Source organism: Thunnus thynnus, chromosome 22 (assembly GCF_963924715.1).
Source record: "Thunnus thynnus chromosome 22, fThuThy2.1, whole genome shotgun sequence".
In the NCBI taxonomy this organism is placed as follows: domain Eukaryota; kingdom Metazoa; phylum Chordata; class Actinopteri; order Scombriformes; family Scombridae; genus Thunnus; species Thunnus thynnus.
In genome coordinates this window covers 1747054-1760583 of record NC_089538.1, presented here as the reverse complement: position 1 = coordinate 1760583, position 13530 = coordinate 1747054, and the positions used below count along the sequence as shown (strand labels likewise).

Sequence of the window (13530 nt, the reverse complement as noted above, 5' to 3'; positions counted from 1 at the left end):
AATAAAATGTGTCTGTAGCACCCAGTTTTAAAAACTTTTTAAGAACTGAAAACTTATTTTGAATGTCTGATCAGATTTGTAATTGATTTGTAATGTCAAAATGTTTAGTTTTACTTATGCAAAGTTATATATGGCTGCTTGTTTTTAGACATGTACATTTGATTTCATTTTTTCATTTGGTGAAATGAACAAAGAGTTTCGGATAAAAATATGTTTTCATATCAAATAAAATCTGTTTTGGTATAAATTGTTATATGTAGGTATTGTATTGGCACTACTAGACATATAGACTGGGTGCCAGTACAATGTCACTCAAAAATAACTAATAATAAACTGTCATCCTAACCAGTGAACCCGGGTGCTGCACGGGTGCTGAACCAAGTCTGCTGCTCGGATGGTTGCACCAGCAGCAGAAAACTGTCCTCCAGCTCAGCTAGCGATGGAGTCCGCCACCCTGCTACCAGGTACTGGACCTGCACACCAGGGGCTCGGTGGAGCATGATGGGCCCCAATTGTTTTATGTCTCTTGATGTATAGCTGTATTGCTTGTCATGCTAGTCTATTCAAGAACCTGGTTGTGTTCATGTGATGTCTGTATAATTTGCCTGTATGACTTCTGTGTTGACCTCAAACCTTTGAACTGTCTCTAGCCAATTGTCAGACAGCATTGTGATCAATGCAAATGGCCACATAGGAAGCCCAGTGTCCGCGGAGCCTAGACCCAGACCAGCAACACTGGACAGGTCAACCCAGACAGAGCCCACCATCCCAGGGCTGGACACTGGGCAGGACAGGGTTCCTCTCCCCAGGCGGGCACAGAGCCTGCACCTGGAGGACGCCCTGCCACCAGGGCAACCTATGGTTGAGGGAACCAGGGCCAAGCTCCACCGTGTCCCTGGTATGGAAGAGGAGGATGAGGAGCAGGAGGAAGATGAAGAAGGTAGAGGTGAGCAGGAAAAGGAGCTGAGTTGGACATCATCAGTGGAGGAGCCCATTCAGCCCACCACGATCAGAGGTCTTCAGAGGGAGGACTTCCAGGATGGAAGCTGCTCTCCAGAGGAGCCGAGTTCTGCCTCGGCTTTAGTCAGAACCTCAGAGCAGAACCTCAACCCCCGCTCCGGACCCCTGACCCCTATCCAGGAAGGAGAGAAGCAACCTCTGTGCGTGATCTCGCCATCCTCCCCCTCATCACTTCATAAACATCTTCTGTCTTGCGAATGACTGCATGGCTTTAAAGGATGAATCAACTCTTTCTCTGATTCTCACTTGTGTAAATGCAAACCCCAGTTGTGCTGCAAACCCCCCGTATGAAGCAATCAGTCTCAGGTTGCCAGGGTGTGATTACACTTTGTTAGAGCAGTAAACCCAAGGGGAATGACATGTTCTGTCGTCATGTTCGCTCCGGCCTCCATGTGCTTTCTTTTCCATGTGTTTGAGCATGGGGCAAGGGAAACATAAAGCCGTGGCGGAACATAATGGCAGCAGTCGTCCACACTGAGTGACATATCCAAGATTAGCTTCACGGCACACAGATTTGAGCCCAGTGGAAAATGTGATGTGAGGGCAATTGAACAAGCACCATGTAGAAAAAGGGGTAGTGTTGGGTTAGGGTTACAGTATGTATACACTCAAGAATGAATAAGAAAGGTTGAGAGTTTGCATGACTGCACAATTGCAACCTTTCAAGGACAGAAAATGTTTTGAAATACCATATTTGTCCAAGCAGTATACATCATGAAAAGAAACACCAGAGTGGTCCTCTCTGCTACAGCTTTACTGTAGCTACAAATTTGATAGTTTTGTAAGACTATGCAGATGTGCAGAGTTGACACAGTGCAACAAAGGATCTGCCAATCAACTGGGTTTTGCAGGAACACAAACAGAAACACCGCCATTAATCTTGAGTTTTTTCAATGTAGTTCAACTCTAACCTTTTAATCAGTCCTTTAACGTTTTATTCTTCAAATAAATCAAGGATCTTTTGCATGCAATGATTTGTTCTCCACTCTGAACTCTTCCAGTGATTGTCTTTTTAACAGTGATTACAAAGTACACTGCCAGAGCACTGCTGCCTTTGTTTACGTGTGTATGTGCTTGTGCATGCATGCGTACTTTGTTGTCTTACTTCCTTGTTGTGGCTTGTAAGAAGGGTTTGCTGGTGATGGATAACGTATGCTCTAGTCCCTCAGCTCAGCTCTGTCATGCCCCTCCATGGAAACCTGAGGTACTGGGAAAGTCATGCCTCAGTGTTCATCCAACTACTATTCCTCTACATGTCACACTTTATTTATTTTATTAATGTACAGAGATTTAGGAGGAGGGATGGTTAGCAGCTGAGTTTCACTTCCTAAATCCAAGACGAGTGACGTGGATAGACGCCAGAGCTTATTTTAGTCCCATAACACTTCCTCTGGTGATACTGGTTTGTCACCAGGAAACATGGGGTGTGTCACATGAAGTCCTTAGAGACCGTAAAAGATTCATTATGATCTTACAAATGTGTGTTCGTGGTTTTGTCCAACATTTCTATCAGTAACAACTCACCAAATGTACTCACCAAACTCATTGTTAAGATCTGAAAAGACAACTCTGCTAAAAATACAGCAAATCCTCAGGTTAGTCATACTTATTTGTAAGAGAGTAAATGAAAGTGGATGGTAAAATCATAACCCAAACTGTCCAACATTCATCACAGTTTACAGACCCACTAACTGCTTTAACATTGACGCTCTGTACTGACTGTAGTTGTGTTTAACCTCCTTCTAAATTCTTTCCCCGCTCAACTTGATTGCAGTAACACTGTTGTGTTCCCAGATCTCAGTAATTGAGCGTTTGCTAAACCCCTTACCCAAACAGCGACTGTCCAATCAAAGCTAGATCTTGGTAGGACAGATCTGTCAAGCTTTTGATTTCTTCACATGTTGAAGCAGTGTGCATGTAATGTAATGTTACCATGTCTAGCTAACTAGCTTACAACCTAAAGTGTTAACCTTGCATTAATTCCAAGGCCAAGAGTTAGCATATCATTATCTAACTCTGTTGTTTTGTGGTTTCATTAGAAAAAGCCACATTTGGGACTGGAACATCCACTGCGTGGGAGCCAGTATAAGACTGGTGCTGGATGCTACCATATCAGAGTTTAGTGTAGTGTTAGCTGCTCTGTCCTGCTTTGAGATACTAAAAGAAATAGAAACATTTTTGGACCTGTTATCTTTAGTCTCACTATTTTACAGCAAACTTGCAAAGTTAATGTTAATTAGCTTGCTAGCTGATAAAATCTGCTAGCGATAGTTAAGCTGCTTCTGTCTTCCTCTGTCTGAAATCAAGGACCCTTTGTTTCAAAAAGTACCACCAATTTGCATGGCACATGCCATTGATATTATTGTGAACTGCATATGTGCAGTGCTAAAATGGAAAGCTTGACAGGTGTAGCAACAGTAACTAATGGGGGAGGGGCGAAGTGAAGGGTTGCTTACTTTGGTGAGTAGAATGGTGTAGTTACCAATAGGAATGACGGCCAAAATTAAAAAGTAAGACCCATTTTGTAATAAACCAGAATTATCCTTTGGAAATGTTGGGAATGAAAACAATCAATTATGCCTCTAATTATAGCAAGACAAACATGCATGTTTCAGCTTGTACATGCACTCACACTGGTAGTTAATGGGTATTTTGATTGCATAAATCATCAGGCAATGGCATACATCTGTGGTATTTAGTGTCTTTGTGTGTTTATTCCTGGAGACTGAAGCTGAATCCTGTCCTCTGGCGTTCCAGGGTTCGTAGAAACAGTGAGAAACTGGGGAACCCGGAGAGGCAGAGGAAACGTCTGGACAAGAAGGCAGCATCCTCGGCCAACCTCCTCACACGCTCCCCCAGCCTGGAGAAGTGAGCCATGCTGCCATCACTCACAGCTGTCACCACACAGTCACATAGCTCACTTTTTCCAATGGCTGCTGCAGCCTTGCATATCTCTTCAAAGAGACACTGGAACACTGATGGCCCGTATGAATAATAATAAAATTCCATTCCCATGAAAATCTCACAGAAACATACTGAAGTCAGGGAAGATGGACTGAAGCTACTATTGTGTATCAAATGGTTTTATGTATGTGTCTCACATGGTTGTTTCCTTTCTCCACAGCCGGGCTAAGGAGCTTATCGCCAGTGCAGGTGATGTATCTTTAAGTTTTTCTATCTTGTCTTAGATTAAAGCTACAATCAGACAGAAAACCACCTGGCAAAATGTATTTGCGTGATGTAGCCAAGAGTGAGGAGGACAGGAAATAGCGTAGGTAAGGTTGTAAAGATAAACAGCGCGAAGCGAATTTTGGTCTGACTTTGCCATAAGACCTCAAATGTGATGACTGAGGTCACCACTTAATCCAAATGTCCAATGAATTTAATTGGCCATATACTGTAGACCAGACATATTAACACAGAATCTTGGAGACCAACATAATCAAGGTCATATGAAAAGAAAATTTATCCATTTTCAGTATGAGCTGAGAAAAGAAGAAAAACAAAAGTCCAAACTTTTTCAGAACTATTTGCGGCCGCGCTCCTCCTGAGCAAATCACAGGCACACCTGTATTTGATGAAGAACCGTTCTTGACCACATCTAGTGATGCAAACTGTTTGGGTGCTGTTGTCATGGTTCTAGCCTTGTCTGGCTCCGTGTTCCTCCATCAGTCCATCAGATGCCCTCAGACTTTTTCCCTGTTTGTTGAACTGGACTGAGTGGGAGAAGGATGGATAAGTTATGTTGTGGATTATGTTGAAGGACCCCTTGAGATGCTTGTTGCATTGAACCTTTGTCCAAACATTTTGCTGCCTGGTTTGTGGTGCATGTGTTCTATTGGAGGAGCATGCAGAACTAGGGTGAAATCTGCAGTGTTTTTGCCTTCATCTAAGGGGTATTTCATCAAGCTGGGAAAAGCCTGGCTTATTTAGATAAGCTTTGCTAATTTAAGTGAGAGTTCCCTTCCATTAGTGTGGGTTATATGATTCCCAGCTCAGTAACCAAGGCAACTTATACCGCTGAACTAGCCTGATCCGTGGCAGGCTAACTGTCAAGCTTAATTTAGCTGTGTGTCAAAGAATGTCACACAGAAACATAGGAATGGAAGAACTATAAGGGACCTTTATAAAAATATCTATTTCAGTTGATCTCCAATAATTAAATAATTCGCCTATAGTAATCAAGTAGTCTGATTACAGTCTTCATTTTGGATCTATTCATACATGACAACATATGGAAAAACATTTTAAAACTACGGTAATTCTATTTTTTGTACTTTACTCCCATTATTGCCTACCTGAGGCAGGTGCTGCATGCACACTGAAATCATGACGGGGGAAAAAGAAAGTCATTTTCTCTCAATGACAAACGTAGTCTCTTGAAGCTTATGACAGTAGAAGCTGATGATAGTAAAAGGGAGGGAAAGAAATCCAAGGAAAGGATCACCACTCTCTTCACCAGTTCTGCTGCTGGGGAAAAGAAGGAACTTGTCATTGGCAAAACTCACAACCCCCACTGCTACAAAAATTTGCGAACACTGAGTTTGAAACAGCTGTACTGTATTTTGAAACAGTCAGTAAAATTCAGTAAATAGTGAAGCTGCCCGTTGCATTGCTTTATATTCATGTAGGCCAATAATAATACAAATGTCAATTAGATGATATTCTGCATGAGAAATAAAGAACAAAAAGTTTCCACTGTACTTATATCCTTCTCCAGGTTCTTTATCTCTAACTGCACCCTGACATGCACGAAAGAGCGAGGGCCCGATCATCGCTGCTTGCGGCTTTAATTATTTTTTAACTTTCAATGATGCTTGTAAATCAAACGGAGAAAGAGAAAATGTGTCAGAGTAGCTGATTATGTAGTTGGTAATGGTAAGTTGGTTCTCCTAAGTTCTCCTAACAACAATGATTATCCACATGAAAGTGAAGGTTTGACATTGGTAAAGCAGTGTTTACGCTCTCGTCTTCCATTATTGGTGATCAGAAGGAGAAGGCTGCCGTCCATCCTCAGTTGTAGATGAAACTGTAAGTACAGAAACAACAGAGATTTCCTAGATATGCATGAGACAAAGGCATACCTTCACACAGACGATCAGAGACCTAGATACTGTCAGAGTCATGGAAACAAAGAGCTGAATAACCAGTGTTATCTCTATTCCATGTAATATCTTCAATATTGTTTGCGCTGATGTAATGATAATAATACTGCTATGCTGGCATTGGTTCTGTTAGACATGAACTGATATACTTTTTACTATTAATGCATAAACTGTTGTTGGTATCTTTTCCTCAGTGTACACCCTGCCTGACAGCATTTATAGCCACATATCATAGCAGTGAGTTTATGCTTGCACAAAAGCAGGGCCCTTTGAATGACAGGTGACCTTTTTATCTGAAGCACAGTGCAAAAACACCAAAGCTAGGAATGCTTTTTTTTTCCAGTGAATGTTGTCTATAATGTAACAGCAGGATAATCCTTGAGGAATGCTGCATGTCCTCCAATCAGCTTCTGAGCTTTCAAAAAGCTATAGATTATTACCACATATCATTTTGTTACAATTAGGACCTTTCCCACATTTCAGTGTGTCCTAACTTTAGTGTTGGCAAGGCCTGACTTGAACTATACTTCTGTACTTGTGACCAGGCAGCCTCTCACTGGTTCACACATGTAGTCATTTGTGCAAAAATGAGTGCATTTCCCAACTAACCACGCTTGTGGTTAGCGTAGCTTTTATGAGTGTTAGTCTTAAGTCTGGTTACGGTTAGCCCTGTTTTTAGGCCTCATTCCTACAGTACAAACTTTTTAAGGACACACTCACTCACATTTTGTGAAAGTCAAGCAAAAGAAGAATTCAGCTGTTAGAAAACTCAATCACTGTGGCTTAATAGTCTCTAAATGTGATCAGTGGGAAACATGATACAAGTCACAGGGTTTTATTTTAGCATTTAAATGAGAAGCTGAAACCAAAGTTTTAACCCTCAAAAAGCATTTTATTTTATTTTGGTTCCAGACCTCTAAGATTTTTTTTTTCAGCAATTTAATTGGGTCTACTGTTGTAGTAATTAAGCGACCACATAGGTTGATTGTACCTGCACTCCAGAACAACCCATAGTAGCGTTTTCAGAACAACTCATAGAAGTGTAACATGCCGCTTTCCAAAACTGTTATAAATCACTCTTAAAAAATAATCATGTTTTATGGTGTGACAACACTTGTTAAGGTCTGATTAGATTTACAAGAACCAGTTGGTTAGAGTTGGGGAAAGATCATGGTTTGGGTTAAAATTATCACTCGAAACATAGTTAGTACTTCCTTAAAGTTATGCAACCTTCATTGTCATGGCAACAGTGAATAAAACTGTGACATTGTTACGTTTTTTAAAAAAATGTCCCCTCGTGGTTGGAAACATGACACTCATGGTTGGAAACGGGAAGCTGACAGTGGTCTCCTGCAGCAAAGTCCACTTTTTCTAGCTTACTTCTAGCTGTCCACCCAACCTGCCTCCTCATAATAAGGAAGTCACTTTATGTTGACGTCATCTGAGCAGCGTCACTTCCCCAGGTGGTAATTACTATGGCTTCTAGATGGCGTAAACATAACTATAGGTCATTTTTGCCAGCTGAATTTTATCTTTTTGTGAGGATGGGCTAAAACTGGATTTTACAACTCATTAGAAACAGTAGAAATATAGCATTCACATTACTAAGTAATTTACCAGGAATATTTGCTTGCATGTACTTTGTTTAATCATCACTTTGGTTTATCAGATTTTCCAGTTAGGCTGCATGGATTGCGTTCAAATTAATTTGAATGAATTATATGTTCTCATTCGTTCAAACTTTTTAAAAAGTGACAGTCCTTAGGACAAAATAACCCAACCTTCCAAACAGAAACAGCTAACATGAACAAAGTGTCAGACTGAATTATGAAGTAAAACTAAATGGCTGATTTTGGGTTGTAATTTTGCTTGAAGAGGTTGTTTTTTCTTTTGCTTAACAGCACCCACTGTAGCCACAGTCAATAATCAAGGGACACTGATAAATGCTAAAACACTGGCTAGCATAACATTAGCACAAATAGAGAAGAGTCATAAAGTTGGCAAACTGACTCATTAATGTCAGTTTCACTGCACATTAGTCACCATAAGCCACTGGTCATACCAGGACAAGCTAGGCTGTAGCAGCAAAACCTCTTAGTGTATTGAATTGAGTAAAAATGTGTTTTATTTCTCATGAATTATGTCTTTTATGTGTAAAAGGAAGAAGATGATAGTCCTCTGTAAAGTAGTGCTCATGGGTAATTTAATCATCAAAGCATTGCAAGCACACTGTAAGTACAGTTTATTTTAATCAGTATGTAAGTCAGCACATCTTTTCTACCAACAGATGTTTTACATATATGTGAATGGTCTTTAAATACAGCAATAACATACAGTAAGTGTAGTAGTAACTAAAAAGTCATTACAGGGAGTCCATACAGTTCAAACTTTTCCCTCAGGACAACCTGCCTCAATACTGTCGACATAATACTGCCTAAATACTGTCAACATAAAACTGCTTAACTCAGCTTGACATCCAGCTGAAAGTTACCAGGTCATCTTTAAGGCTAAACATATCATTTGAACATCAGAAATATCACTCAACAGGACATTTCCACTCCAAGTCACAGCACTTATTTTAGGTGAATTCTTGTATAGCAAAACACTGCAGGGCCTGTTTGGGCCGAGGGCGCTGCCTGGAATCACATCCATTGTGGTCAGCCGAGCCGCCGCACCACTCCAAATCTCCTGACGGAATGATGGATGGCCAGCTCTGCAGAGGAGGAGGCCAAAAAAACATTTTTCAGTCTTTCCCTGTCTCATTCTGTCTGGATCTCCTCTAACTCTTGTTCATTTGAGTGATAATTGTGCCTGGTATGAGTTGAGCTTTTTAGATTAGGGCATAGGACACATCTCAAACAGTTTTTATTACTTTGAAATATTGTACCAACTGAAATGTGTCAGTAGCACAGGATATTTATAACTGTCAATGGAAAGCTGACATCTACTGCCTGGCCAGATTAATAATCTTTACTTATTCTTTAATCAACCATATTTACTGTAACTTGCCCAATTGAGGAATGTATTTTATTTAGGCAAAGCACTGAGTCAAGAGTCAAGCAAATACTTAATAACTGAAAATCATATTTGCAAAGAAATCAACACATATCCCCCAGTGTTTGTTTCGACCCGTATGTGTGAGCACTATAAATAGTTCCACATAACATTCAGTTCCAACAGCCTAACGGGCAGTTAACTAGAAGGGTGCCCCCTGCATTACTCCTCCCCGCTTTGCTCTGTACGTTACCTCTTATTTCACACCGTTTGTTACTTTGTGTGTTACCTGTTATGTTTCTCTGCACATTACTGAGTGACATTTAAATTCAAGACGAACACAACACTGAATGTGCAGGAGACTCAGCAGGTGTTGAAATAACATGCATGTAAAGTAGCATTTAGTGGGGATCAGTGCTAACATTTGGGTTTGATTCTCTAATGCTTGATAGCTAAGGCTACGTGGACTTACTTAAGAAGGAGAAACATGTCTTGTATTGTACAATATTTGTATGCTTTACAGCATAACGTTTCTCAAAGTAAGTAGCACACCATAGAAGCTGACAGAATGTCTCCTTGCTACACTGTCAGATGTTAGTCAAACACTGTCATGGGAACCATTAAAAACTATAGATGTACATCACATCTGCAGTGTCATTATAGGTATATTTTACACAAAAAGTGACAAGAATTCAAATTTCAGTTTGAGCTTAACATTAACATTTGGTTTAAATTGAAACGTGTTTTCTGGAAGAAGTATCTCTCAAAGTGATGCACTGTGCAGTGTTGATTTTGTATCAGTACCAAAACTCAGGTAATGTCTTGCACTGTTAAAACTAGTAGAAAAATAGTGATACCCAGCCCTACATTGGACGGCACACCCTGTCCCACAACAGGGTGAAACGGGAGTTAATTTTTCTTCTGTCTGCTTTCTTTACTGTTCCATGATGTTTGTGGTTGCTGGACTGAGGATCCTGTCTCATTAACTCTCCTCTCAAGGTGTCATCACACTATCTCCCCACTCCCAATCTCTCTGGCCTTTTAGTTCATGGTCTGAGAGATGGATGGTTAAAAGTCTGAGCAATCACATTTCGGTTTTGCTCAGCCTTGCTGTTTGCCTCCACACCACCTTCCAGTCTCATAAAAAACAGAACAGTTGCCAAGGTAAAAGATCCAGGTTAGACATCACAAAAAGAACTGGAAAAGGAAAATATAACCCAGCTTGAATTTCCAAGCTCATAGAGCTAACCTGTATAAACTGGGAATAGATCCTCAGGGATTCCTAAAGTCAAAGCTAGGTCAGGTATGGCTAGAATCAGCTGTGATTTAATGCTCCGAGGATCTTGGTGTTTATTTGTCTGGCTAACCTCGTGCTTTCATTCTCACACAGGATCCCCAGGGTCCAGAAGAGGAACCTACAGCCAAGGTAGACCTGCTATTATGTCACTTTGTATCTTTAGCTCTTTTTATGCAGGGACGGTCAACAGAGCACGCTGTATTTTTCCAGCAGCACACTGTACATATATTAGCAATGTGCTTCCTATTAAAGACAGTCTTCCTCTGTTGTCTGTTGGCAGCCAACCAGAAAAACTGGAATATTGAACTTAGATTCATTCAGTGGACATGAACTCATTTCCAATGGGATGATAATGTTGCTGTTGGTGTTGTTTGATAACACATTCACCATAAGAACCTTGTAATGTAATAATCAGACAAGATACACGTGGACACAAACATGACTCCAAATGAATACTAATGTTGCTTTGTATCTATTGAACGTGCACTGTAAATGAGCAATTGTGTGCTAACGTCTTGTCCATAACAACTGTATAGGGTGATAATATGTCACTTATTGTTGTTTCCATCTTGTTCTGCTGCCCCTAAGTGGCCAAACAATGAGTTAATGTAGTTTAAGTGGAAAAAGCCTGTTACCAGTCGCACAAAGCTTTACTATTTTCTGTTGAAGATATACTGTATATGTGACAAAAATACTCAAATTTCAATATACTGAGTAAAAATCCTGGAATCATCCTTGAAAATTCCCATTGTGTTTAACCGTAGAATGTTAACTCCCTTCAGGTTGGTAAAATACAGATAACATGACCTCAGTATCCTCATTGTTAGCTACAGCTCTGAATACCTTCAAATCAAATGTCATTCCCATCAGTCTCAGCTATACTTCATGTTTAGTGTTAAGTAGCAAATGCTTATCATGCTAGCTAAACCTTGTTTGCATGTTGATGTTAGCTCTAAGCACTGCTGTGACCAAACATAGCCTCGCAGAACTCTTGCTCTTGTTACATCATATTTCCTGTAAATTAATCAGGGATCCAGTGGAGTGTAAATGCTCCTAAACATAATATACTCGCCCTTTATATAGCATAACAGCATTCAAGTACAATATCCGTGTGACCTTGACAAAATGTTAGAGTTTACATAGGTGATAAAACAACAGAATAAATGGTAGGTATCAAACTAATGTTAGAAGTAATAATAGGTTACATTAAGGGAAATTAAACAATAAAACACCCATATTTATCTGTTTACCACTACATTACTGGAACTATACTGTGTTTGTTTTCCAGGACAATCAATCAAAATGTTCATCCGAGGCCGGCCGATAACAATGTACATCCCCTCTAACATCCAGAACTATGAAGACCTAAAGATGGAGCCGCCCTCTGAGAGACTGGAGCTGGATTGGGTGTATCCTTCCAGAATGCCACAGCCAGTTGTTCTTATTTATGAGAGTTATGTTACATTCAGACACCGCTGATTTCACTCTGGTGTTATTTCCTGGATTCAAACCACACTGTCTGAATTGGAAAGTATCTCTGGTAGTCTAGTGTCTATGAGAGCAGTATCGACCACATATTTACTGTGGCTGTGAAGTTGTGAGTCCCATATGTTTAAAAACTAGTTTAGTAAAACTTAATTATTTATTCGCCTCCATTTTGGCAAAAAATGTGTAAAAATTCAGATTTCCTCATGCAGATCAATCAATAATGACGTAAACTGTTCCTTTAATGAATGAAAGGAACCTCTGATTCACTTGAATGACATCACCTTGACCCTTCCATGCCAGCTATGGTTACCGGGGTCGGGACTGTCGGGCCAACCTATACTTCCTTCCGACAGGCGAGGCGGTGTACTTCATCGCTTGCGTTGTTGTCCTTTACCACATCAACAACCGCACACAACGCCACTATCGCAAACATACAGACTGCGTCCGCTGGTCAGTGGATTATATATCAACTACAGTATATCCATAGATGACATAAAATGAACCTTAGGTGTTTCAGTGCTGTTGAGAACTTTTGATGTTGCCCTAGGAAACAGCTAGAGAATTCAGGAAAGAAAAGTCGAAATATAGTGGTTAGCACATAGATCATCAGTCTACTGTCTATGTGACTTTTTGGGGGGAAATCATATACACAGTATAATGCATTACTATCCATTGTGTCATAATCTGAATTGGGCACTCTATAGTCTCTCTATACTCTATAGATGCCCAGTTCAGAGTTAACTTGAATAATTGGTACCGTATCAAACATCAGTGTAGTCATTAATATTATCATCAAACAGGCAACCACTCTTTCTTAATTTGAAGATTTGAAAATTCACTTATTTGCTTTCTTTCTGAGAGTGAGATGAGTAGATGGATATCAATCTCATGCCTATGTGTTAAGGTGGAGTGAGGACATGGTTAGCCTAGCGTAGCATAAAGACTGGAAGCAGGAGGAAGCAGCTAGCCTGGCTCTAAACAAAAATATGCTAAAACCTGTGCTTGTACCTTATATCCTGAGACACTCCAAAGTAGTGTTCCAGCATGTAACTCCCCAAAAACTAAAACTGCTCAAGGTCAGCACAGAATTTACTGTATGCACTAGATATCTGAGGGGCATGTTACCACATGCTTCTGAACCACTTTAACCACAACACTATACAGAGTGAGTTTTGGCTGAGAAAATAGATGTAATTTTATGTTTCTTTTGACAGCTATGATAAAAAAAAAAAGCAAACAGGTTTGAATCAGGTGCCAGAGGCAGGGGACTTTCCTACTGCTTGATTCCTGGCATCACGCACTGTACTTGGCCTTAACGGTGAACAGTGAATTGAAATTCAATGCCTGTTTTCTCGACACATGACACTGAATCCCAATCCCAAACTGATGCCAGGTTCTCAACATGAAGTCGGGAATATGAGCAACCTGACCTGAAATATTGAGACTCGTTTGGGAATTAGCCGACTGTTAAGACATTAACACAGATGTACTCGGTGAAATAAATCCAACCATATGCTTTTTAAACTGACCTCAGAGACCAAAAAAATCCTGCTTTTTGAAACCTGTTTTCAACTGCAACCTGTTTTTAAATGGATTTCATTTACATAGAAGAGCTGTAGACAAATT

At 40.2% G+C, this 13530-nt stretch overlaps 1 protein-coding gene across 2 annotated transcripts in view; it reads left to right on the top strand.

Annotated features, from left to right (window-relative positions):
- eml3 (EMAP like 3) overlaps positions 1 to 13530 on the top strand; it is a 54725-nt gene that overhangs the window by 25349 nt on the left and 15846 nt on the right. Inside the window, exons 3-9 of one of the 2 annotated variants that reach the window (XM_067578983.1) lie at positions 350 to 464; positions 651 to 1160; positions 3778 to 3888; positions 4145 to 4173; positions 10510 to 10545; positions 11705 to 11825; positions 12205 to 12354. In XM_067578983.1, coding sequence (XP_067435084.1) covers positions 350 to 464; positions 651 to 1160; positions 3778 to 3888; positions 4145 to 4173; positions 10510 to 10545; positions 11705 to 11825; positions 12205 to 12354 — 1072 coding nt within the window. The remainder of the gene's footprint in view (positions 1 to 349; positions 465 to 650; positions 1161 to 3777; positions 3889 to 4144; positions 4174 to 10509; positions 10546 to 11704; positions 11826 to 12204; positions 12355 to 13530) is intronic. The other variant, XM_067578984.1, reaches the window with a different exon arrangement.